Genomic DNA, 24,924 nt, shown 5'->3' with positions numbered 1-24,924 from the left:
CCTTCATGCTTCTTGAAGCCCATTCCAAGTAATTGGTAACATCTCCAATAATGGGAACAGGACACACTGTAGCTGTCACCTAGTATCCACATAACGGAGGCCACAATTTTGTAAGATGAAGCGATATGAAGCGATTTGCTAGGAGCTACTGACATCACCAAGGCATGAAAAACAAACTACTACTACTGTGAATGGGCAACATGTACGCCTTGAGAGAGCCAGTAAGACCAGGATGATAGTTCAGGAGTTTTTGACTTGAGACAGTGATCGCCATAAATCATTAAATCATCATTCAGCAAGGCTTGTCCATGTTTGTTCAAGGTAGAAGCACTATGTTTATTAGACAAAACTAGCTGAAAGGATAAAAGGGATCATTAACATTATTTAAACACGATAAGCAGTATGACCATTGTACTTTGACAAATTCAATTACTTTCAGTGGGACCTTTGACTTTTTTTTTTTATTGCATTACGGGGCTGCCAGCTTATAAATCTCTGCCAGATCTGGATCATAGAGCTACTGGAATCTTCTGTCTATTACCAGTTATCTGCACAAAAGATCCACATGTCTAGTTTGCAGTGATAGAATAACATAATAATGCTGGTGTGGTTTTTTAAGGCCCTGCATATTATTTTTCTATGCTGCACACAATGTGGAATAGTGCAGAAGTAAGCGGACAGATAATTCAGTGCATTCAGCTGATGTTTAAGGACAGAAGCCAGTTCCCTAGCCAGCCAGTTAGCTTTTAAACATACCCTTAAGTAAAAACCCATCTCTTCTTAGACGCCTACTGCCCTCCTCCTAAATCCCCAGCCTACACACTCTGCGCCCCTCACCCTCTAGGTGTCCACCCATAGCCACTATGTAACTTTTTTTTGGTCTCTGCATAATTATACAATCCTTACAGGGAGAATATACAAGCACCAAACAGTTTTTATGAGCAGTTATCTTTATTATATAGATGTTAGGAAATAATATTACTGCCCTGTTTGATTATATAATTAGACTATATGCTCTACCTCATGTAACGCATTGTGAGACCCTTTTTTCGCAATATAAATAAGATAATAATAATAATAATACATAGGAGAACCTCAAAGCCAACAGGATGACCAAATTGAATACGAGAACGTTGGCCACTTACAATCTCTATTCCCTACCACATGGGGACACACGGAGCGAGAAAATCAGTGGCTTATCTATAATGGGTGCTGAGTGTGCAGTTACATGTCCTGTAACACTTACCTCTTCATCGTCCCACAGCGGCAGTGCTGCTCAGGTCACCAGGACAATGATGCAGCGGCCATTTTTCCAGCGTATGCGCAGTAGAAAAATCGCCAGGAAATGGCTGCCGCAACATATTCCCAGAGACTTGCTCATGCGCAATAGACTCTGGTGCAGGGCTGTAGTTTACTCCCTTGCCCCTGAAGGAAATCCATCTGAAATCGGATAGCTCTCTTTCCATACGCATAACGCGGCATACTGTAGCTCACAAACCCAACTGCACACTCCCGAAATGCCCTCACTAAACTAACCCTACATGTGAATGTCCTGTTACCACTGCAACTGAGATGTGTACAAGTCTAAACCACCTGTAGGTCCTTGTGCTGGGCTATAGAGCATACTCTGTGCTGAATGTCGCAAGATCTGCCCTCAAAACGTACTTCGTGCAACTCAGGAATGAGACCCACTGTGAGGAGCACTGCCATACAACGCAATCAGGAGGGGAACGTCAGGGTAGTGTAGGGAAGTGCAGAGTAAATGTTTTAGTAGGTTTTTGGCACAGTACTACAAAAGAACCTTTAATCCAGAAAATCCCAAACATTTTTCATCATGGATACCATACATATTGTTTCAAAGGGTGGTAACTCGCTACCAAACTGTGTAAAATAAAGGAAAAAAATGTGCATTATAAACTACTGTATTCCCCATCCTAAATTGAATATTTTAAAATCAATAGGGTGAAGATAGAACTAATGGTGAAGTATTAAGTAGTATTGAGTATTATTCAGTAAACTTTACTACGCAATATTTATTTATCTCTGGATGCCTCAGATGAGGTCAGAAATCAGACAGCTCACGGTCTTCTCAACTTAAGCTGCATACAGACGGGATGCAATCGGGAAACCGACTGTCTTAATCCCGACAGCCGGCTTCCCGACTGCTTTATCCCGGCGAGGAGTAAATGACAGGCGTCATTTTCCCGACGCCGGGAGACAGGCGCCCGGCATCCCGATCGAAGGGATGCCGGGTGCCGCGAGCGGACAGCCGCCGGGGGGGTTAGGTTTAGGGCACCCGGGGGGGACTTAGGGTTAGTCCCCCCCTGGGAGGGTTAGGCTAGGGGGAGGGAGGGTTAGGATTAGGCACCCCAGGGGGGGAGTTAGTGTTAGGCACCCCCCCCACCCGGGGGACAGCAGGAAAGGGGGGGTTCAGGTTAGGCACTTACAGGGGGGTTTAGGTTTAGGCACTTGGGGGGGAGGTTAGGGTTAGGCACCCCTAAGGAGGGTTAGGGTTAGGGGGTTAGGGTAGTTTTAACTTACCTGCAGACGATCAGGATTTCCAGCACTGTCGGGCTTCCGCTGCCGGGATCTCTGCTTCTGTCGGCCTGCCGCGCCCGGGATTCGAACCGCCGGCCAGAGGGACGGCGGTATTTCATAACAATTCCTTACACACGGTACAACCTGCACAACCAAAGATATCGCTGATAGATTTTCCTCCAACTGTCTGTAGTGCTGGGCAAACTATTTTGGGTGTACACACTGATGATATCTACGAACGATATGAACGATATCGTTCAACGATATATCGTTAATTTTTATGCAATGAACGACCAAGGAAGTGCGTTCCTGCATGAACCATAACGATATCTATGATCGTCCGTACATGCAGGCCAACTTGCACGATATGGACAACTTTGCCTGTTCAGAGATGTGGCAGGATGACTTCACTGAAAGATAACGTTGAAAGATCTTTGAAGTTGTTGGTTGTACAGATCGTACCGTGTTATTCAGTGAAGTCATGTCTTTATAGGCAAATCTTGTCAAAATCGTCCAAGTTGGCCTGCATGTATGGTCGACCATAAATATCGTCATCGTTCATGCGGGAACGCGCATCGTTGGTCGTTGGTCAATTGTTCACTGCATAAAAATTAACAATATGAACAATTTATCTTTGAACGTTATCGTTCAGGAAAATCGTCCTGTGTGTGTATGCAGCATTACTGATACATAAAGAATGAAAAAATATTACTAAGAAAATAAAAATGTAATCCGGAACAAAAATACCATCACCAAAGACCAACTTATTTATTACGTATAGTTGAGGTGGTGTTTATTATGTAAGTTGGTTGTTTCTTTAACATATCGTCTGTGAATTTATTTTGTCTTTCATGCTGTAGGTTCGTTGTTTTATTGGGATTTATAAATGTGAACATTACCATATCAATGGTCATATGTAGTAATAGAAAGACTTTACATTTCTCTCATGACAGCTTTCATAGCTTTGCCGTTTGTTACTTTTCTGTTATTTATTTAGCTATTAATTTTCTTTTAATCACTGCTCATTTTAATGTGTTTTGTTATTTGACCCCCGTCTGCTCTGAATCCCTGCCAACATTTGTAAGGTGCAATTCAGCAGCTGTATCTTAAATTGTCATTTATGATTATAGTTTGTCTTATTTTTATTTCTTTGTGCTAATTTTATAGCTTTTACGTTGCTACTCAATATTGTTTGACACTTTTATGTGCCGACTAACGTGTCAGAGCAGAAGCTTTATTGCACCGTGAGTGTTGAATAAATCAATTGCTGCAATGTCTCCAATAGTATCTTTGTGTCTTGTGAGGTAAAATGTCTAATTTCTGGAGATCAGTAACTGAATGGGCGGCAAATGAATGGCAGACTGACTTAAAGAAAAGATGTCACATTCAATTGTCTTCCACCTTGGAGAAGAAGCAGTAACAGCATCTTGTCAGAACACAATTCTAATTATTAGCTCTTCAAAAATGATGGCAAGCTCTTTTCTTCTCTTCCTGCAGAAAAAAACAACATACATAAATAGCACCGGTATATCTCATACACAGCGCGGTTACTCAAGGGCTGCGTTGCGGATGTCAATAATGTTCTTTCCATTAAAATGGTCTGCTTTCATTTTTTTGGCTTTGACCTTTTGGTTACTGTCATGCCCTTCATTTCAGTATGAACTACATTCAATGGCCCAAAATTTCCGCACGTGTCTGTTTTCTTCAGTAGTTGAGCGGAACATTTTTTTTTTTTGTGCTTCTTTGTCAATTCAGTGTCTCTATAAACCTACTTAGAAATGGCAACTTTATTCCAGACCCTGGGGCCAAAATGTACAAAAATACACGCGCTCACATCTTCAAAATGCTGAACATCGGAAGTCTTAAAGCAAGTTGAATGTATAGGCTGAGATGCTAAGGATGACAATCGTCTTTATTGTATGTAGGTTATGTTATATAGGAGCACTGTTTTGCATTTTTTATCCTTTCATTGCCAGCATGAATGTCCTTATGCTCCGACATTACAAACTATTAATTTTTAAAATAATTAAAACATCACATTCTAACATTAAAGGGCAAATTCAGCAAAACACATTGGCAGGATATCTGCAATTACTAAGTACCACTCAGATGTATGTTTGGAGCACTGCCGCAGATATTGGGGACCACATTTTCAAAAGCAAAAGCAGCCCACATAGATTTCTATGGGGGCCGCTAAAATACAGAATTTACGCCATTAGCTGCCGTAGCCTAGACTTTGTAAATGTTAGCAGGAGAGAGATGACCGCTCATGTGCAGCAACGCAACAGGGTCCCGAACCAGGAAGTAAGGTCACATTAGCGATCATTTTAGTCTTACACATTGCAGAGTGGTCTCCTATTGGATCACCTGTCCCTGGATGTGAAAATTGGTATATGCAAACAATCTTTAATTTCTTATTGCCACGATAAACAATTACAATTATCAAGTCCTTAATAAATAAGCCTCTAAATGGGAATCCCTATACTTATAATAATTTTTCATATGAACATTATAGTAAAGAGGTGGAAGATCTCAATGACTGTAGAAGGTGGATAATGTAATTAAAATACTCAAGATCTCAAATTCTACTACTATAAGACTTTTTTAAGTCTTTGATTCATGACATTCTTTATATCCTCAAGGCTGACTAGCATACTGTTAGTGTGTGTGTATATGTATCTATAATATATATATATATATATATATATATATATATATGGTTTAAATATACCAGGTCTTTAAGCGACTGATGTATACATAATAACCAGTGCTGTGCAAACGTGCAAGAAAATAATAAATGAATAAATAAATTAAGATATGAATTAATAAAGTGTAAACTGTGACCAAATAATTGAAGAATAAAATCTCTCAATTTAATATATATATATATAAACACAAAAAGACGAACAAACAAACTCTCATAGATATCTTAATCCTGTTCAAAAGTTCATATAAAGGCACATACGTGCAAATATGGTTCAGCAATGGTGTTAATAGATATTTAAAAAGACAACCTTTAAACATATACAGTGAGAGCAAATCAATAGTACAAATATAAAAAAATATATATATATCTTAATTTATTTATTCATTTATTATTTTCTTGCACATTTGCACAACACTGGTTATTATGTATACGTCGGTCGCTTAAAGACCTAGGCCCTGATTCAGAGCCGCTCGTAAGCGGCCGCTCGTTCGTTCTGACCGATGTTCGCACATCTGCGCATGCGTACGGATTTTAATACGCATGCGCGAACCAGTCAGTGCGGCCGAAAATCGTTTGTTCGCTATATAGCGAATGCCTGCTATTTTGAGTGACAGAAGGAGGCGTATGTGGGTGGTAACAGGGGAAGGTGCTTGAAAACGGGGGTGTGGAATTCGAACGCAGGCGTGCTTAAAGGTCAAAACGGGCGTTTTAAGGGAGTGCATAATTAATACAGCAGCGTCATTGACCACGTCACTTGTTTTTTTTTTACTCAGAACTGCTCGCAAAATAGCGGTTGAAAAAACCAGCCACAAGAATAGCGAGCAGTTCATACGCTGTTCGATGTACTCGATTAATCTAATAAATAGCGGACATGACGTATGGTGCGAGCGGCAAGGGGGCGTATTTTTCAAAATTACAAACGCAAGTTTTGCTCGCTCGTTCAGACTTAGAGGAGTGAACAGACCGCAATTAGCGAACGGGTCATTTGAATAGCCACCCCTTGTTTTAGAACGAACGACCGCAAATAGCGAGCGGCTCTGAATGAGGGCCCTAGTGTATTTAAACCATTCACATTAAAGGGCCCTTCCAAAGGCTTATTGTCACCAGGTTTAGCCGACACCCAGTTTAATTTTGGGAGAGCGTAGTACACACTATAATTTAAAAAAAATCCTCTTTTGAGTGAAAAGTTGTCGCCGGTACCTCTCTTTGTTCAGAATATATATATATATCTATATATATATATATATATATATATATATATACTCAGAGTGGCCTGAATTAATACTGACTCCTAACCTTTCTACTCATTACTCCTCCCACTTATAGTCCTAAGTGAGTTTCTGTGGTGCCTGAAATTATAATACACAAAGGGAGTAATTTTAATGTTTTTTTGGGCGCCCATATTTGCATATCACCCACCACTTTAGACAGGGCAATATGCAATATATACATTGCTGACCATAAGCCCTAGAGCAGCAGAGGGGTTAATCATACTTGACTACTTTTGAAAAAGTATTTAAGGGAGATTGTGAAAGTAAAACCTATGAGTTCACGTTAAAGTGGACGTGTACAGCTACATATGAGAGGCGTGTCATAAAGTTGATTTACGTCCATATATAAATGAGTTCCAAAGCAGTTAGTAAGATCTACTTGTTGATAAAAACACTCTGATGCTTTTCAGAAAATGCCTGTAGCCATTTGGATCATTGTGCCTTATAACCAATGCAGGAAAATTATACTAATGATCCCAGTGGCATAAGTTCATGTCAGGCGCCCGGGGGCAAAATAGATGGTGGTGCGTGGGGCGTAGGCTCTGGCTTGCTCCAGCCCTTCCACCCCATGTGTCTCTAGCTCCAGCCAGCCCCCCTCTGTATCTCCAGTCAGCCACCATTGCCAGCCCCCTCTTTTGTCTCTCGCGACATTGTATCAATGATGTATCCACAAGATTAAACTCAATTAACCTTGCGGCTACGATGTAGCGGCTCCCATCATAGACTTCAATGGTGAATTCTCACCATTGATGTCTATGGGGAACACAGGCTGACCGCGTTCAGCCAATCAAGGGGGCTGCTCCAATAGAGATGCCTGCTGATTGGCTGGCGGCCCCTTCAATGACGGGGCACACGTGTGCCCCGGTCATTTACGTGGAGCAAAGGTATGTGTACACACATACCTTTGCTCAGTCTGGCTTGGATCAGTATTTTTTCGGTTTGTTATTTTAACCCTTTGGATGCCTACAGGGAACAAAGTGGACGCGATCTACGCATAGGAGAGGTGAGTATGGATTTTTATTTCAGGTACCCCTATGGATTACTTCGGAAACTAGGTGAGTATGTGTGAGTGTGAATGTATGTTTTATTAAAATTTGACATTCACTGTGTGCTTTTTTTTTTTATGTATTTCTTTAGTTGTGGAACTACAAGTGCCAGCGGGCCCGTAATGCCCCGCATGCTGGTATTTTATTATTATTTATTTATTTATTAACAGTTTCTTATATAGAGCAGCATATTCCGTTGCGCTTTACAATTGGAACATTAATAGAACAAAACTGGGTAATAACAGACAGTTATATAGGTAGGAAGGCCCTGCTCGCAAGCTTACAGTCTATAGGAATTTGTGGTTCTCCAAATACCAACATGCGGGAGAGGCTTGCTGGAACTTGTGGTTCTACAACTAAAGACAATATTTAACACTTTATTTTACACTAACACTATCAACCCGGCACCCACCGCCCTAGGTCTAGGCCTGGGGTGCCCTGGAGAGGGGGACCCCTTTGTTGGGGGGTCCCCAACTCCCCAGGGATCCCCGGCCTGGGCTGACTAGCGGTCAGGGGTAATGCTTTGGCTGGGGAAACCGGTGAAAGGGGTCTTCCTTGGCTGTGGCATTACCCCCCCCCCCACTAGAAAGAGTCTGGTGCTGGTTATGGAATTATCAGGGGACCCCCTACTCGTTTTGTCTCCTGATTTTCTATAACCAGGACCAGCTCTGCAAAGCCCTGTGCTGGTTCTTAATATACAGGGGCCCCCTACGCATTTTGTCCCCTGTATTTTTAGAACCAGGACAGGCTTTAGAAAGTCCGGGGTTGGTAAGGCTTTGTGGGTAAGCTGCACGTAATTTTTTTTAAAATACAGACAGAAGCCATCACGGATCTCACTGATCTGTGATGGCTTCTCTAAAACTCGCACCTTTTAATGCTAGTTGCATTAAAAGGTGTCAGTTTACCTAGGGAAGAACTTGCAAATGGAGTAGCCTCGAGCTGAAAAGTTTGCAGGCTATTGAATTTGCGAGTAACAGCACAAACTCGCACCTTTAAAAAATGCGAGAAGGTGCGAGTTTGTACTGTTACTAAAACTGACACCCTATTACATTTGGGCCTATAACTTTAAACATGATTGTAAAACATCATGTTTAAAATTCTAATGCCAACATGGTTAACATGCTTTAAATCAGAGGTTCCTAAGCATACTGGGGCTTGTAGTTTGACAACACGTGAATAGCCAGAGGTTCTCCAGACCCAGGGTACATTCTTGACGTAATAACGTATTATTTCCTATTACTTTTTCAGATTGGAATCCCCTACTCGATCTCTGAGTATGGATGCCCCAAAAGGAGTTTACATAAAGGCGCAGACTGGCGAAATTGAAGTGGTTTCCCGGAGGGATATTAAATTACAAAGCAGTGATGGAATGGTTTGTGATCTATCTTTATACATTGAAAGGCTTTTTTTATAATTGTATATAACATATACTGTAGGCGCTCACCAATCTCTTCGATTGCTGGCTTGTCTCTAGTTTCAGATTACACCATTTTTGTCATATTCTCATCTATGGGACTCAGAAAATGCAATGATAAAATGATAAAGTATAAGGGCTCTATTTAATAAACAAAAATCTGTTTTTTTCTGCAGCATGTTAGCCTTACTTTTGTTTTCTCTCTATTTAGTTCCATGAAACGTGGAGAGAAATCGCAGATTCTCCGCCTTTTCATTTGTCCTCTATTATCCTGCAGCCCCCATTGGATTTAATGGGGACTATTCAGGAACAGTATTTACATAGTGATGTCACAGTTCCTTTTCAGTTGAAAAGTCATTAAGATTGGTTATTAATGTATGTATATCCGGGGCCATAGTGAGCAGTGCCGGACCCTGACACTAGGGGGCATGGCCTAATCGCTCAGAGCGGGGCCACGCTCCCTATAAAAAGTATTAAAAATCAGTGCGATCGCTCTTTCCTCCACCGCACATCAAGTTTAGACAGAGGAGACTGTTGCACGGCGTGTGCTGGGCTGGAGTGAGAGAGGTAGCTACCGTGGCGCTGATGGGTACCAAGGGCGGCGAACCCAGGCCCCTCCAACAAGCCTGGGTAATTAGTACGCCCCCCTCTCAACGGCCCTGTATACTGTAGATCTGCATTTTGGTTATGGGTTTTCTACAATTTTTTTTAATACAGTAACTTTTGTACAGAGACCTCTGTGAGGGTTGTATCTTATTTAGGGCTCTATGTATCAAGCACTGCCATTCTAGTACCGCCTTCCTGCCTCTTAGCTGTGTTTAAGTGTACTAAAAGAATTAGTAAGACAAACAAATAATAACGAAGGCTGCTTACTTCCAAACTAAAAAGAGGCTGTAGCAAATTCAAATCTTCCCTTAAATAGTCCCCTAAAAGGTGTATGCCCCAAACTAATCCCATAAGCCAACGCTTAACCAATCAAGACATAACACAACAAGAAATGTACCTACTGTAGCAACAGGTTCCAAACAATTAACCAACTACAAAAAATTACGACTCTTATATAGCTCATGCCTATACAGCCCTAAGCTAGTCTTTTCAGAGTTTGATTAATTGGGAAATAAGGAGGTCCCTATACTAGTGTTCTGCTTCTGGGATGACAGGCAAGCAGGAGATTTATATCTCCTGTATTACCTGTTTAATGAATAAGGCCAACACTTAAGTTTTACAAAAATAGATATAAATGAATGTTTTCATCTACTTTAAAGGAAAATAAATAGGCCTCTTAAGGTGAAAGGAATGGAGTTGTTTGTAGCTTATAAGGAATATTGTGAAAAGTATGTGGGGAATTAATAAGACTGTCTAGCTGGGCTGTAACTAGGGGTGTGTGCGAGCAGTGCCACTGAACAGAACTGGGAGCTCTGTGGGTGGCATTGCTGCTCACCCCTCCATCTGGTTAGCACCCTGCAGCTAGAATCTCTACAGCAGTGCCGCCTGGAGCATCTATAGGACTCTTCAGACCTGCACAGTGCTGCCCTTACAGCCCCACCAAAGCATCCTGAGAATTGTTGTAATTCCCAATAATTGTGGCCCGCCCCCTTTGTATGACATCATGTGTAGGGGCGTGGCCTGCATCAGGCGCCAGGACCCCTAGTTACAGCACTGCTGTCTAGGAAAGTATATGGGAATAATGAGTGCATAATTATGTATTTTAATACACCGTATAATCCCTTTACAGACACTGCTTGTGATCTCACCCATCGCCAACTCTCCCCTCCCTTATGCTGGGTACACATTGTACGATATCTATGAACTATATGAATGATATCGATATAGTTCAACGATATATCATTAATTTTTGTGCAGTAAACAACCAACGATGTGCCTTCCCACACGAATGATAACGATAGCTATGATCGGCCAATCTGGACGATATCGTCAACTTCCTTCCTGTGGGGCCCGGCGGGGGCCCGGGTCCGGCGCCGCCCCCGTCCCTTCACCCTCCCTCACAGCAGCCCAGCACACAGCGTGTGCTGAGCTGCAGTGGGAGACTGTGGGGGGGAGCAATCACACTGATTGCACCCCCCGTGGCTTTGCACCGGGCTGAGGGGCTCACAGAGCCCCCCTCCCCAGCATGCAGAGTTGCAAAAGTGTGTTGTTGGGGGGTTTTTTGCTCAAGGGGGTGTGGCCATGCCTCCCACGATTAGACCTTGCCCCCCTCCCCTTCACCTGGGCCCGGCAGGGCTCTCTACGCCCCTACCTAGGACAATGCTCTCTGCTCCACTATGCACTGCTCAGAGATGATGTTAGAGTGGAGCAGGGCCTAGAGCACCCAGGTGTCAACCATACAGGGCCTGGCAGGTGAGATTACCATAGCAACTGCTACCCTGGTAGTTATCATCATGCTTCATTCATTTCATCTTTCCAGCTTTCTCCTAAAATCCTGCTTGTTATAGTTCCACTTACTATGAGGCCTATATATCAAATAATATTTGCGGCATATCCCCCGAAAACACCCATCTAGGATGTGATAAATAAATATAATAATTAAGAAATATGCCCCAATATGTCATCCTGAGAGTGAGAGGACATTTGTCCATTAGATTTTTATTAAATTGTTAGTGATGTTCCTACAAATAGACTTTCCCATATTAAGCACACCTAGAACACGTAAAAGGCACCTGAGTAAAATAATACCTTACCGCTATCTCCCTAAAGAATTTGCAAAAAAAAAAAAATAGAAATAATCCTTTTTGCTAGGAAATCACTACCCCTTCCCAACTAAATGGGGAATGTTCCCTTAAATGTACTGTCTCCATCTTGTTCAGAGCTCTCTGTGCTTTGCAATGTGATAGCGGAGAGGAGTTGCAGGCACTCAGCAGCGGCAGGAGCGTCGAGCAATCGGCTGCACCGTTTCCCAGAGCGGCCGGCTTTTGGCTGCATTGTTATGCAGCAGAAGTGTGTCAGTCAGAGGAGGTCTTCCAGGTGCAGATGCTTAAGTATGCATGTGTATGTATTTGTGTGTGTGCGCCATTGTCCTACGTCTCCCCAGTGCCATCGTCTTGCATCTCCCCAGCGCCATCGTCCTGCATCTCCCCAGCGCCATCGTCCTGCATCTCCCCAGCGCCATCGTCCTGCGTCTCCCCAGCACCATCGTTCTGCGTCTCCCCAGCAGCATCGTCCTGTGTCTCCCCAGCAGCATCGTCCTGCGTCTCCCCAGCTCCATCGTCCTGCGTCTCCCAAGTGCCATCATCCTGCTTCTCCCCAGCGCCATCATCCTGCGTCTCCCCAGAGCTCATTATCCTTCGTTTCCCCAGTGCCATCATCGTGCGTCTCCCCAGCACCATTATTCTTCGTCTCCCCAGCACCATTCTCCTGTGTTTCCCCAGCACAGTCCTCCTGCTCTAATACATAATAGCCCCCTCCCCAGATAGATCATCATCTCCCCTTAGCACTAAATAAACCCCTTCCCCCTCTGACAGATCATCTCCCCCAATCAGACTCCTCGGTGACTCTTGCCCTGACTGAGTTTCCCTGCCTGAACGGCGGCACTCCGATATACAAAACACACTGGCATAGGATTAATGCTCAACAATGCTTTATTGCATCGTCTTCAGGATACAAAATTTGATTAAAAACATTCAATTACTTTATACCCCCACCAACACCATGTGCAGAGCCGAAATTTACTGGTCCAGCCATGTTGCGCCCACTGATGACGTCATTAGCGTGACCTGTTGCCACAGTAGCAAAGTGAATCTAAAATCAAAACACTACAGAAGGATTAAAAGAGCGAAAACATTTTTAATATGTGTATTTCTATTCAGTATTTGATCTACTCATATACAATCAATCACAATACATAGGGCGGTATCCAATTAGCACCAAACATTGGGCAGCGCTCGCTCTGAATCAGGGTGTTTTTTTCTTTTTGCGGCCTCCTGGCCGCTCGCTAAGCTGTCGGTGACCACCCACAGCTTTTGTGAGTGGCCAGGTGATGGTCGCGACCATCGGGGCTTGCGACGAGGCCCTTATGGTAGGGTCTCGTCTGTCGCAAGCCCCAGTGAGCTTCCTGCTCTAACAGAGCAGGAAGCTCTCCACTGACATCATTGGTGATGTCAGTGGTGCCTCCCACAAACGGCAGGCGTTCCTTCGCTTGTGAGCACTATGCACTCACGAGCGGGTCTGAATCAGGCCCATTGTTCGGGCGCTAATGGATCTCCCGGAGCTATCCAATTATCGTGGTTTTTTTTCTCGGGACCTAATCCTGAGAAGAAAAAAAAGTCCAGTTTTTTCACCGCAAAGGCGAAAACACATATTATCACGAATCCTATGTGTTTTCGGCCAAAATATCCCTAGTACCTGTCCAAATGATGAAAATATCATCTATGTATCGAGTGTAAAATTTAATACACTCCGATACATTAGAATATAAGAAAAATATTTGTTTTCAGCTTGAAATATGTACGCCTTCACGTACAATGGGGCCACATTGGACCTCATCGCACAGCCAATGTATGCATTGCAGGTAAACATTACCATTAAACATAAAGTAATATGTATAAATAATAAAACTGATATATAGCGCACTGTGCTAAGTAATCACAACCAAAGTGTAAATGATACTGAACAATATCAATATATAAACATAATGTGCAATTATCGCAATGTAAAGTGTATAACGTGCATTAGTAATAAATATGGTGAAAATCAATTCTTCAAGAAGTCCAACAATTGGACGAAACGCGTTGGAGACTCCTGAATCCGCCTTCCATGAACTTAACTTTAATATCCAGATAAGCCATTCCCTATTTATTTCCTCTCTCCCCCGTTTTTATTCCTTTATGCTAACTGTTTTTTAACATCTGTCAGTGGCATTTTTTATTTCTATTGTATGTTGATGCCTTGTATATTCAGGGTTTTTTGTAATTAAATTTATATATATTTTTTAAGAATTGATTTTCACCATATTTTTTACTAATGCACGTTATACACTTTACATTGCGATAATTGCACATTATGTTTATATATTGATATTGTTCAGTATCATTTACACTTTGGTTGTGATTACTTAGCACAGTGCGCTATATATCAGTTTTATTATTTATACACTTTTTTCTTAACAAATCACCATTGTTAATATTTCTACTGATAAGCTGACACCCACACCTATGGGGAGTGCTTTGTTTTTTTCTTTAAAAAAAAACTGATCATCTGAATGACGGCTTTTAACTCTAATTGAAGGAATCTCATTTCTCCTTGGCGCTATAATTTCTCATACATACATAAAGTAATATGTGTCAATATAATTTGTAGTAATTCCACAACAAGGTCAATATTTGGTCCATTGTATAAAGGGTTGTTTCTAATCAATATGCACACGGAAAGCAATCGGGAAGCCGACTGCCTAAATACCGGCAGCCGTTTTCCCGACTGTCATGTCCCGGCAAGGGTGAAATGCCGGGCGTCTAGATGTAGACGCCCGCATTTCCCCGACGCCGGGAGACCGGCGCCCGGCATCCCGATCGTAGTGATGCCGGGCGCCGCGAGCGAACAGCCGCGGGGGGGAGGGTTAGATTTAGGGCTCCTGGGGGGGACTTAGGGATAGCACCCCCCCCGGGAGGGTTAGGGTCAGGCTAGGGGGAGGGAGAGTTGGGGTTAGGCACCCCCGGGGGAGACTTAGGGTTAGGCACCCCCCCAGGGGACTTAGGTTTAGGCAGCGGGGAAGGGGGTGGTTAGGGTTAGGCACTTAGAGGGGGGATTAGGGTTAGGCACTTGGGGGGGAAATTAGGGTTAGGCACCCCTAAGGAGGGTTAGGGTTAGGGGGATTAGGTTAGGTTAGTAGATACTTACCTATCCACGATTGGGATTTCCAGCGCTGTCGGGCTTCCGCTGCTTCTAACTCTGCTCTTGTCGGGCTGCCGCTGACGGGAATCGAACGGCGGTATTTAATACCCATTCCCTGCACACAGCCTCAGTACCATCTGGGTTTGGAACAATAGTTTATAAGTTAGAAACATCTACTCTACTCTGTAGACTATTATGGAGAATCTCCCCTAAAGACTTTGGGCCTGATTCAGACCCGCTCGCAAGCGGGTCGATGGTCGGCCAGTGTGCACGCAATGCACGTGCGCGAGCCCTGGAGCGAGTGAGAACTTCACTCACTCCAGGGCTCACTACAAAACGGGGCGGCTGTCGATGTTGATTGACAGCTCACCCCATTTTGTAGGCGGGGAGGGGGGTGGCTGGACAAACGGAGGTGTTACCGAAGGAACGCCTGCCGTTTGTGGGCGGCCCTACTGACATCATTCGTGATGTCAGTAGTGAACTTCCTGCTCTACTAGAGCAGGAAGTTCACTCGGGCTTGCTGGAACCAAGACCCTACCACAAGGGTCTCATCGCAAGCCCGATGGTCGCGATAATCGTGACCATCGCCAGGCCGCTCGCAAAAGCTGTGGGTGGTCACCCACAGCAATGCGAGCGGCCTGGAGGTGGATTTTATTTATTTTTTTAAAACACCCTGATTATAGCGAGCGCCTTTGAATCAGGCCCATTGTGTTAAAAAAAGAGGTGGTTTCCAATAAGTAATCTGGGTGTCATATCACACAAGACTGTAATAGGGTATCACCATGTAGAGTAGTGGTGTGAGTGAGTTCCCTCCCAATCTCTACTCCCCGCCCCCCATCCCCCTCTCGGTATAATATGACCTGTGAGTGGGGCAGAAGTGTAGGAGGATGCATTTTTGTAAATTATACTAAATTCATTTTAAGATAATTTTTTTGTTTACTTAAGTTTTTATCCATTTTGTATCTCACTTACATTTTCAGTACATTACTCAATTATTCCGCCTGACTATTCTTCTACATTTCTGACCCCCCGTTGCTACTAATTAAAATACAAGTTGTTATCATGTAGAAAAATTGCTGATGAAAATACATGGTACTATTGTATTTAAATCATTCCACTGAGCATTGCTCAAACCCATCAATTAAATCCAGGATGAACAAAGCACTTGACATTTGTTATATTTGTACTGCAAAATAATAGCATTGTGTCCATTTATACAGTAAGCCCTGCAGAAGGCACACTAGGGCATAGCCTGGTTATAGATCATTATTTATAATGGATATTAGAAAAAAAGACCTTAGCCATTGCCACAGTTGTCCCTGCAACTTTCTTTGTAACTTTTCTTTGTAACTTATTGGACATTCTTTGAGTCGCAGATATGTAAATGTAACAATATTTAATATGTGCTTCTGCCTGGGAGCCACAATAGATATTTACACTTCTCACTTTATTTTCTCTGACATGTCACATCTTTTATAGACGCCTATGAATCATACACAGCGGGGTTTATTCAGACTTGTACGCAAGTCGGCCGCACCGTGTGCACGGAAATAAATGCGTATATTCCCCTGTAATCAGCTTTACGCCCCCCATCCATTCACTTGCTTAAGTCATCACCATCAATCTGCGTTTCCACCAGCCTCATACCTGGTGTAAAGGATCCATCCAAAATAAGACGAATGTCTGTGTATGTTTAACTTGTCATAGCCCTCACGCCCACGCCATGCCCTCAGGACATTTAGCCTGAGCGCATACACCTCCTTGTCACCATCTATAGTTGTTCATATCTGGGAAAGGTCTGCCACTGAGCACGGCAGTGCTAAAGATCCATCCACAAAACCGAGTTGCACATAACCCTGACTAATCCCCAAAATGTAGATGAAAAGACCTGTCCTCCACATACAGGTACAGGCACACTTTTTTGATTGCAAATTTACAATTGACCACAGAAAAACTTGTGGGTAAAGCCAGTGCTTTTGAAATTGTTAATGTTGAAATACATGAAACTACACGTACTTAACTACTGTTTCTGTTGGGTTGGGTACGATATCCCGGTGGTGATCGTCCCGGCGGTCACGATATCTACAGCGGAATCAAAATCCCAACAAATGTTGATAAGTATTCTAACCCTAGCCGTACCCTTTGGCAGCCTAACCCTAACCGTTCCCTACCGCAACCTAACCCTAGCCCTTCCCCTAGTGCCTAACCCTTCCCCTAGCGCCTATCTCTAACCTATCTCCCCCTAGTGCCTAACCCTAACCATTCCCCTAGCGCCTATCTCTAACCTATCTCCCCCTAGTGCCTAACCCTAACCCTCCCCCTAGTGGGGATGCGGTCAAAATGCAGACGGCCAGGAAGCTGTCTGACAAAAATCCCAGCATCTAAATCCCAACGCGGGACTAAAGGCAGGCATCAGAATCCCGACGCCCGTCTAGATCCCAACGCCGGAATCTAGACAGACGGCTTCCCGAACGAAGGTAAGCCAGGCACTGTTAGCGCTTAGCCGCGGGGCGGGAAGGTTAGGTTTAGGCACCACTCAGGGGGACTTAGGGTTAGGCACTAACCCGGGAGGGATAAGTTTAGGGTACGGGGAGGTTAGGGTTAGGCACCACCGGGGGGGGGTTAGGGTTAGGCACCACCGGGGGGGATGTTAGGGTTAGGCACCACCCCGGGAGGGTTAGGTTTAGGGTGCAGGGAGGGGGGGTAGATTTAGGCACCCCCAGAGGGAGGTAGGGGTTAGGTACCACTAAGGGAGGGTTAAGGTGGGGAGAGGGGAGGGTTAGGGTACCAGCCCCAGTGGGGATCTTCAGCGTTCAGGCTTGCAGCATCGGTATTTAGTCAGACGGCTTACCGGCCATCGGCATTTCATACCCAACCCCCCTAGTGCCTAACCTTAAACTTAACCCTGATCCTCACAGTCAGGATTCTGACCATCGAGATTCCAGAGCCGGTACTGTGATGACCGTCTGTATTGTGGCCGTCTGGATGATCACTGCTGAGATCCTGACTACAGCCACTTCTGGTACCACTGATCTGGAGTCTGGGGGGAGTCATTTGAAAGAAAAACAACCTCAGACATAAATATGAACAAAAGATAGCACATTGGGAATAGAGTCTGTGCTGTCTTAGGGGTAAATTTACTAAGAAACGTGTTTGGGCAGATTGCAATCTCACGCAAGTTTTTCCTGTTTTTCCGACTCACAAATTTACTAAGGATAAACACATGTGACTTGCAGGAAACAAACATCAAAACTTGCATGAGTTTACAAAACACGACCAAATACACCAACAGCCAAACTTGCAATACTTTCCATAGGAAACCATACAACACGCAAATTTACCAAGAATCGAGTTTTGAAACTCACATGAGAAATGACCAAACTCTCAACAAAATAGATATTTCAAATAGACGACCTCCTGAGGTGAGTGTTTGCGTGAGTTTGGATGTGTTCACACTTCACAGGTGTTTCAAGTTGCAGTTAGTGAGAAAACCATGATGGTGCTAAATCAGCTGCATTGATTTGTGTGAAGCAAAAATGGCAGAATATACTACCATTGGTATTCATTGCATGTGGCTGGGAATTCAGAGGCTCTACCACCAGGCTGGAAGGACCCAGGAGCAAGAAACTAAGCAGAAAATGAGGTAATGCAGGTATCACAAATGCTGCTCAGGCCACATTTTGTGGGATGTGTTTGAACCTGAACACATTGGCCGGTGGCGAAGTCAAACAGATGTTCCGGATGAGCTGTAACAACATATTCCATTTGTATGACCGAGTCAAACTGGACCTAGACCCTGACACAGCACGTTCCCACTCTGTCTCAGGCCTGCATAAGCTTCTGGCTGTGTTTTACTTTCTGGTTACTGGAAATTCTATGGCTGTGACTGGTAGAGTTCTCGTGATATCCCAGTCAACATTCTCACGGTACATACAGTAACTCTGGTAATAGCGGCATTTCAGCCACTAATGGATGCTTCCCTAGCCAGGAATCACAGTGGCATGCAGTCAGGGAAGATATATTTTAGCATTGCAGGCATGCCTAATGTCCTAGGTGATATGGCATTCTTGCGGCGGGTCAATCTGGTGGCAGCCTTTTGTCCAAACAGCATGTGGTGGGATTTCATGACCTCCTGCACAAGGACCATGTTCTACTCCACAGAAAAATTCACATTGCACCCAATTTTGGTTTTGCCCCTCTGACTGGGCGCCTCATCACAGCTGCCTGTACTGCTCTATAGGGCCTCTTGAGATGCAACCTCCCGCCTGCCTCTCCTCTGCCCTGGACATATTCCTTTCTCCCTTCCTATACAAACACAAAACACACAGAAAAAAAGACAAACTAATGGTGCATACACACGGTCAGATTTTTCTTCAGATCTGAACGATAACGATTAAAAAAATCGTTCAATCGTTCATATCTGAAGGAAAATCTGGCATATCTGAACGATGAACGATGCGCGTTCCCGATGGTCAGATAACGATATCTGACATCTGATGTGTTTGCATTAAAATGAATGGAATCGTCCAAATCTTACTGCAGTCAAAAATCGTTCATAGTTCAAATCGTTGGTCAAATCATTCATCAAATCGTTTAAATCATTCAATCGTTCATCTGACCGTGTGTATGCTCCATAATACAAATCTCTCCTACTACCCACACACATGCCACACACACACAAAAGAAACTCTGACAGGACAAAAGAAAAAAACACAATCAAGAAAGACAGAAAAATTAGATAAACAGATATATGACAAGAGAATAACTAAGCACAAAACAATTTCCACGCACCAGGCAGCAATCAATTCCAGTAGCCAAAACCTCTCCTACACCACTAAATCCACTCCTCACTGTCCCTCTGTAACCTCCAACTAGCAAAACCCTCAAAGGCTGGGCTGTTTGTGGTGTTTTTATATGCTTAGACAGTGGGTACATGATGTTACTGCTTCAATCATGTACATGATGTTACTGCTTCAATCATGTACATGATGTTACTGCTTCAATCATGTACATGATGTTACTGCTTCAATCATGTACATGATGTTACTGCTTCAATCATGTACATGATGTTACTGCTTCAATCACGTACATGATGTTACTGCTTCTAAGCACATTCTCACACGTGTTTTCTAAACATCCATTCTCACACGTGTTTTCTAAACACATCCATTCTCACACGTGTTTTATAAACACATCCATTCTCACACATGTTTTATAAATACATCCATTCTCACACATGTTTTATAAACACATCCATTCTCACACGTTTTCTAAACACATCCATTCTCACACGTGTTTTATAAACACATCCATTCTCACACGTGTTTTCTAAACACATCCATTCTCACACGTGTTTTCTAAACACATCCATTCTCACACGTGTTTTATAAACACATCCATTCTCACACGTGTTTTATAAACACATCCATTCTCACACGTGTTTTATAAACACATCCATTCTCACACGTGTTTTATAAACACATCCATTCTCACACGTGTTTTATAAACACATCCATTCTCACACGTGTTTTATAAACACATCCATTCTCACACGTGTTTTATAAACACATCCATTCTCACACGTGTTTTATAAACACATCCATTCTCACACGTGTTTTATAAACACGTCCATTCTCACACGTGTTTTATAAACACATACATTCTCACACGTGTTTTATAAACACATCCATTCTCACACGTGTTTTGCCTAAAACTCGCACGACAAAACACTTTTGCATTCACCATCGAAAAACACGATTTAGCAAAACTCACTTTTTGGTAAATTTGCGCGTTTGGTCTGGGAAAACTCATGCGTGTTTGTGGGTACCTGTTCGAGTTTAATATCGCCCAAACACGATTCTTATTAAATTTACCCCTTATTCTCAGGACACCAGGCTCAGGAATTATAACAAGGTAGTAGTATACATATATAGATATACGGTATGTGGAAACAAAAGCATAGCAAAGGAAAATTAGTTGTGCAAATAGGCAGTTTGTGAGTGTGAGATTTTTTTGGTTTCTCACTTGCGTCATTCTCCGCAGTACGACTGCCTCTTTGTGCTAATGCCGCAGCTACGAGATTCGTACAGAAACACCCACCTGCACTAATCCGCTGCTGTGCGTATTAAGAAGCACCATCGGCTGCACCATTGTATGCATTATCAGAGATTACACCAGCCCTATAGAGGCGCAGAATCTCAGTGTCAACATGGCCACCAGTGTCAGAGCAACTGTAGCAAAAGCCATAGTCGCTGACCATGACACTCACAGGTCTAGCTAGCCACCCCCTTGTTACCACCCAGAAACATCCACTGAAATTGCCTTTCTCTGCGTCCGAGTTCATCCTGCAGCTTTCAGCGTCAGGACACATTCGCAGTTCAACTCGGATGCATGCGGAGACTGAAGACATCGGCTGATTGCATGTGGCATGGACATAGGGACTGATTCAGAGACGCTCGCTCGTGCTGTGCGTTCGCAAGCGGCCCGATGTTCTGCGTACGTGCATGCGCACGCGCAGAACGAAGCGTGCACGAACTACACACTGCGATCACAACTCTCTCGTTCGCCCAGCAAAGGCAGCCCAGGGTAATGAGTGACAGGAGAGCCCGTTTGTAGGTGGTAACAGGGGCAGGACACTAATAACGGGGGGTTGGAGATGTGAACACAGGCGTGCCTGAGTGTTTCAACGCCGTTTTAGAGGCGTGCATAATTAACAGGCAGCGTCATAGTACACGTCACTTGCCTTTATTTTACACTGATTTCCTCGCAATGCTTGCGGTAGGGTAAAGCAACCGCAAGCGCTGCATTAGCATCCGATGGTGCTCGATGTACCAATGTTTTAATACACTTCCTGGAGATGACGTGTTGCTGGTGGGCGGCTCTGCCTGTGCGATTGGGAGTACGCTCAGACAAAGTGGCCGCTCGCTAAGACATGGTGGGCGTGCTTATGCCTTGGCGAGCGTTTGCTTCCCGTGGCGTCACTTTGACAAATTTGCATACGCATCCAGTGAGCGTACGCAGATAGCGACCGGGTCTGAATCAGGCCCATAGCGTGCACCTCTAAATCAGGCCCTTTGCATGCCCCATAGATGCTCAAAATTGCATAACTCTCGACTTTGGAGCACGTACATTAAGACAGATCACCAGATCCATCTGCAAAACGGAATCAGCCCGTCTCTCCTGCATTCCACCTGGGTTTAATCCTTGCTGTAGGTATACATATTTTCTTGCCTACTAGCAGGGGCATAACTAGACCTATGGGGCCCCATAGATTAGATCATCAGTCTTCTCCCTCTGGCTTCAACCTATAATACGCCCTACACACCCTCCTCTTCCTCCCTGGGTGGCAAAATCCTCCTCACCGACCCCAACTAACTTCCTGAGTCTCTGGCCCTCTGTCTCTCCTTACTGATGCTGGGTGGAGGCGTGGCCATGGCTCAGCCCAGCCACACCCCCTCCCAGTGTCATATCAGAGGAGGAATAGGGAGATGGGGGAGTTCTGGAGTTGATGCTGGGATGACAGGGGGCCCACAGCGCTGATGATTCCTGCAGCTGACTGCTACCTAGTCACAGGCTGAAGTGGGCCTGTGACTAATAGGGGTATTCAATATGGGAGCAATAACATCGTTAATATCGCACTTTAGACGTAATTAACGCAGGTTTGACTTTTACACTGTATTCAATTTCAAAGACTTATCGCAGTTTTGAAGAGTCTTTGATAAAAAACGGGGATAACTTTTCACCATTGAATAGGTGTCGAAAAAAAGTGCAGAATTGGGGTTTAGGGGTGCAGGCTTAAAAAAAATAGCCTGCACCCCTGGGAATGACATTTAAAAAAGAACTGTGTCAAAAAAAGTTTTAAAAAAAAATAGGGACACCCCAAAAAATTAATTAAAAAATTGGGGTGGAAAAAAAAAAATGGGAAAAAATTGTTTAACAATAGGGAAATAGGTTCAGGGCTATTCTGCAAGTATGCGGCAGATGTTTTCTAGAATAGAATTATAGCGGCAGGTGCACAAATGCAGAATTTTTAAAAACTTACTTTAGGGACATAAAAATATGCTAGTACCCATTTTCATGTACCCCAAATTTGAAGGGACCACTTAAAAACACAAAAAAAAAACCTAAGTGCTCTTCTGCATCACTTCTTCAATGTCGGAAAAAAACACCTGCTGGGGCTATTTATATCCCCGACTTTCAATTAAAGGCTAAAACGGGGGTACCCATAGGGATCCCCCATGTTTTTACTACTTTAGGGGGGTCTTCCAATTTTTTTAAGGATAAATTCGTAACTTTACGCAAATCCAACTTCGGAGTTTCCCATTTTCGTTAATTTTATATTGAATACGAGTATAAGCGGGAGCGCGCCCGATACTTTAACGCAGGTAAAAACTCCGATATGAAATGTTAACTTCGACAGTGAAGTTAACGTTTCATATTGAATACCCCTCTAAGAAGCAGTTTGCATGAGGGATCAGCAGTCACCTCTCTCCCTGCTGCTGAGTTGAGTTGGGTGCAGGGGGAGGTGAGCCATGGAGGTGCTGCGGGCCCCATTGCAACCGCAACCCCTGCACCCACTGCTACGCCCCTGCGCTACTAGTATGTAATGTATATTTAGTGCATAACTCCTATATTTACTTGATTGCTCTGTATATATCTTCCTGCAACTCTTAATATATATATAATGTTTTTTTATTGTTTTTTGAATAAACCTATTATATTAATCTAGGTCAAGCTATTTATTTCCATTTCTTTTTAATAAAGCACAAACATATCTATAGATATATTTGTATCTGATGCACATACAGAAGTGGAGCTGTCTCATATTGTTTTGTTTTGCTTTTATCACAATATTTACAGTTACACCTTTCTCACCTTCTATAATACAGGTGGTGCTGGATGCAGAAAAAATCTTCATGCCCAAACTGCCTCAAGGAGCAAAGACTAAGTCAGGTGGCAGCTCTCAGGAACTGTACGAAGTTTGTGTTTGTCCAGATGGGAAACTCTATCTGTCAGTAGCCGGGTCAGGATCCACCTGCCAGGAATACAGCCGTGACTGCCAGTAAATGGACTTTTCCAAGCCAGTGGATATCCGCCGTGCATTTTATAAAGCCCAGTGACTTTCAGATGTTTGTTTGAAAAAAACTCTATAAGGATTTAGATACTATAAATTACATTCGTGTGGGAGGCTTATTTGTATTTCAAAACATACTTTTAAAAAAGGATATTTCAATATTTTTTTAGCCACTGTAAAATAGCACAAATTCATTCTGACTTGGAATTGAATCATCATCCGAAGGTCTTGGCTATAACCAGGGAATAAAGGGCTGTAGGTTCTGGAGTGCAACCACCTATTGAAATGAGTATTTTGTCGCGTCACTGAACCGTTACAGGATTGTTCCACTAGGTCATTAATTTAAACACATTCTGACTTTTCTCCTAAATCAAGTACATTTCTGCTCCTACTGCAATATAGTGTATTCATTTCAACTCAATTACCTGTTTTCAGTATTTCAAATATGAATTGGTGCCAGCAATATACTATGCAACCGATCCTGCAATGACATATCTCATGGGCTGCTGTTTTCATTGTATGTAATATCGGGTTGTATGTTTTATATGTATGATCTTTTAGTACTTGGTTTGGTGGAATTTCGTTTTTTTCTTTAAGATGTGTTGGTGCATTTATATTCTCATCATCCACGTAAGCTGATCACCCTTCAATTTTGATAAGGAGTTTACTTTAAAAGACGCCATTAAATAAAAGTCATGTCATGTAGTGCCTCATATTTCCTCTTTTTCACCTCTAAGCTGCCTGCCAGTGCATTAGCCCCCTTCATACCTTATATAGGAGGATAATCTGTAGAAAATCTGTTTACCGTACACTTTCAAAGTTTTATCACAAGTTACTATGAAATGTATAGTAAGCAGCATTATTAATGCTATTATTAACAAGCATCTTAATGTATGTATTATGGGCCCGATTCCCTACCGATCTCAACTGCGATTACGCACGCAATTGGGAGATTGTTGCCCTCTGCGTATGCAGTGCACGTGCGCAAACCGGCCACTGCGATCGGGACTGCAGTGACTATGCAGACCCAT

The 24,924-nt window shown here is 43.3% G+C and overlaps 1 protein-coding gene across 3 annotated transcripts in view; it reads left to right on the top strand.

Moving 5' to 3' along the window:
• The window catches only part of SGCG (sarcoglycan gamma), a 344,151-nt gene extending 319,553 nt beyond the window's left edge, over positions 1-24,598 (top strand). For all 3 annotated transcript variants that reach the window (XM_088458609.1, XM_088458607.1, XM_088458606.1), the window contains 2 exons: positions 8,811-8,934; positions 23,709-24,598. In XM_088458609.1, the coding sequence (XP_088314735.1) occupies positions 8,811-8,934; positions 23,709-23,885 (301 nt within the window). In that variant the 3' untranslated portion in view covers positions 23,886-24,598. The remainder of the gene's footprint in view (positions 1-8,810; positions 8,935-23,708) is intronic.
• Positions 24,599-24,924: the final 326 nt, after the last annotated feature.

Source organism: Taudactylus pleione, unplaced genomic scaffold (genome assembly GCF_031769625.1).
Source record: "Taudactylus pleione unplaced genomic scaffold, aTauple2 ptg000842l, whole genome shotgun sequence".
Classification (NCBI taxonomy): domain Eukaryota; kingdom Metazoa; phylum Chordata; class Amphibia; order Anura; family Myobatrachidae; genus Taudactylus; species Taudactylus pleione.
The sequence above is the reverse complement of the archived record's forward strand: the minus strand, read 5'-3'. Positions and strand labels throughout refer to the sequence as shown.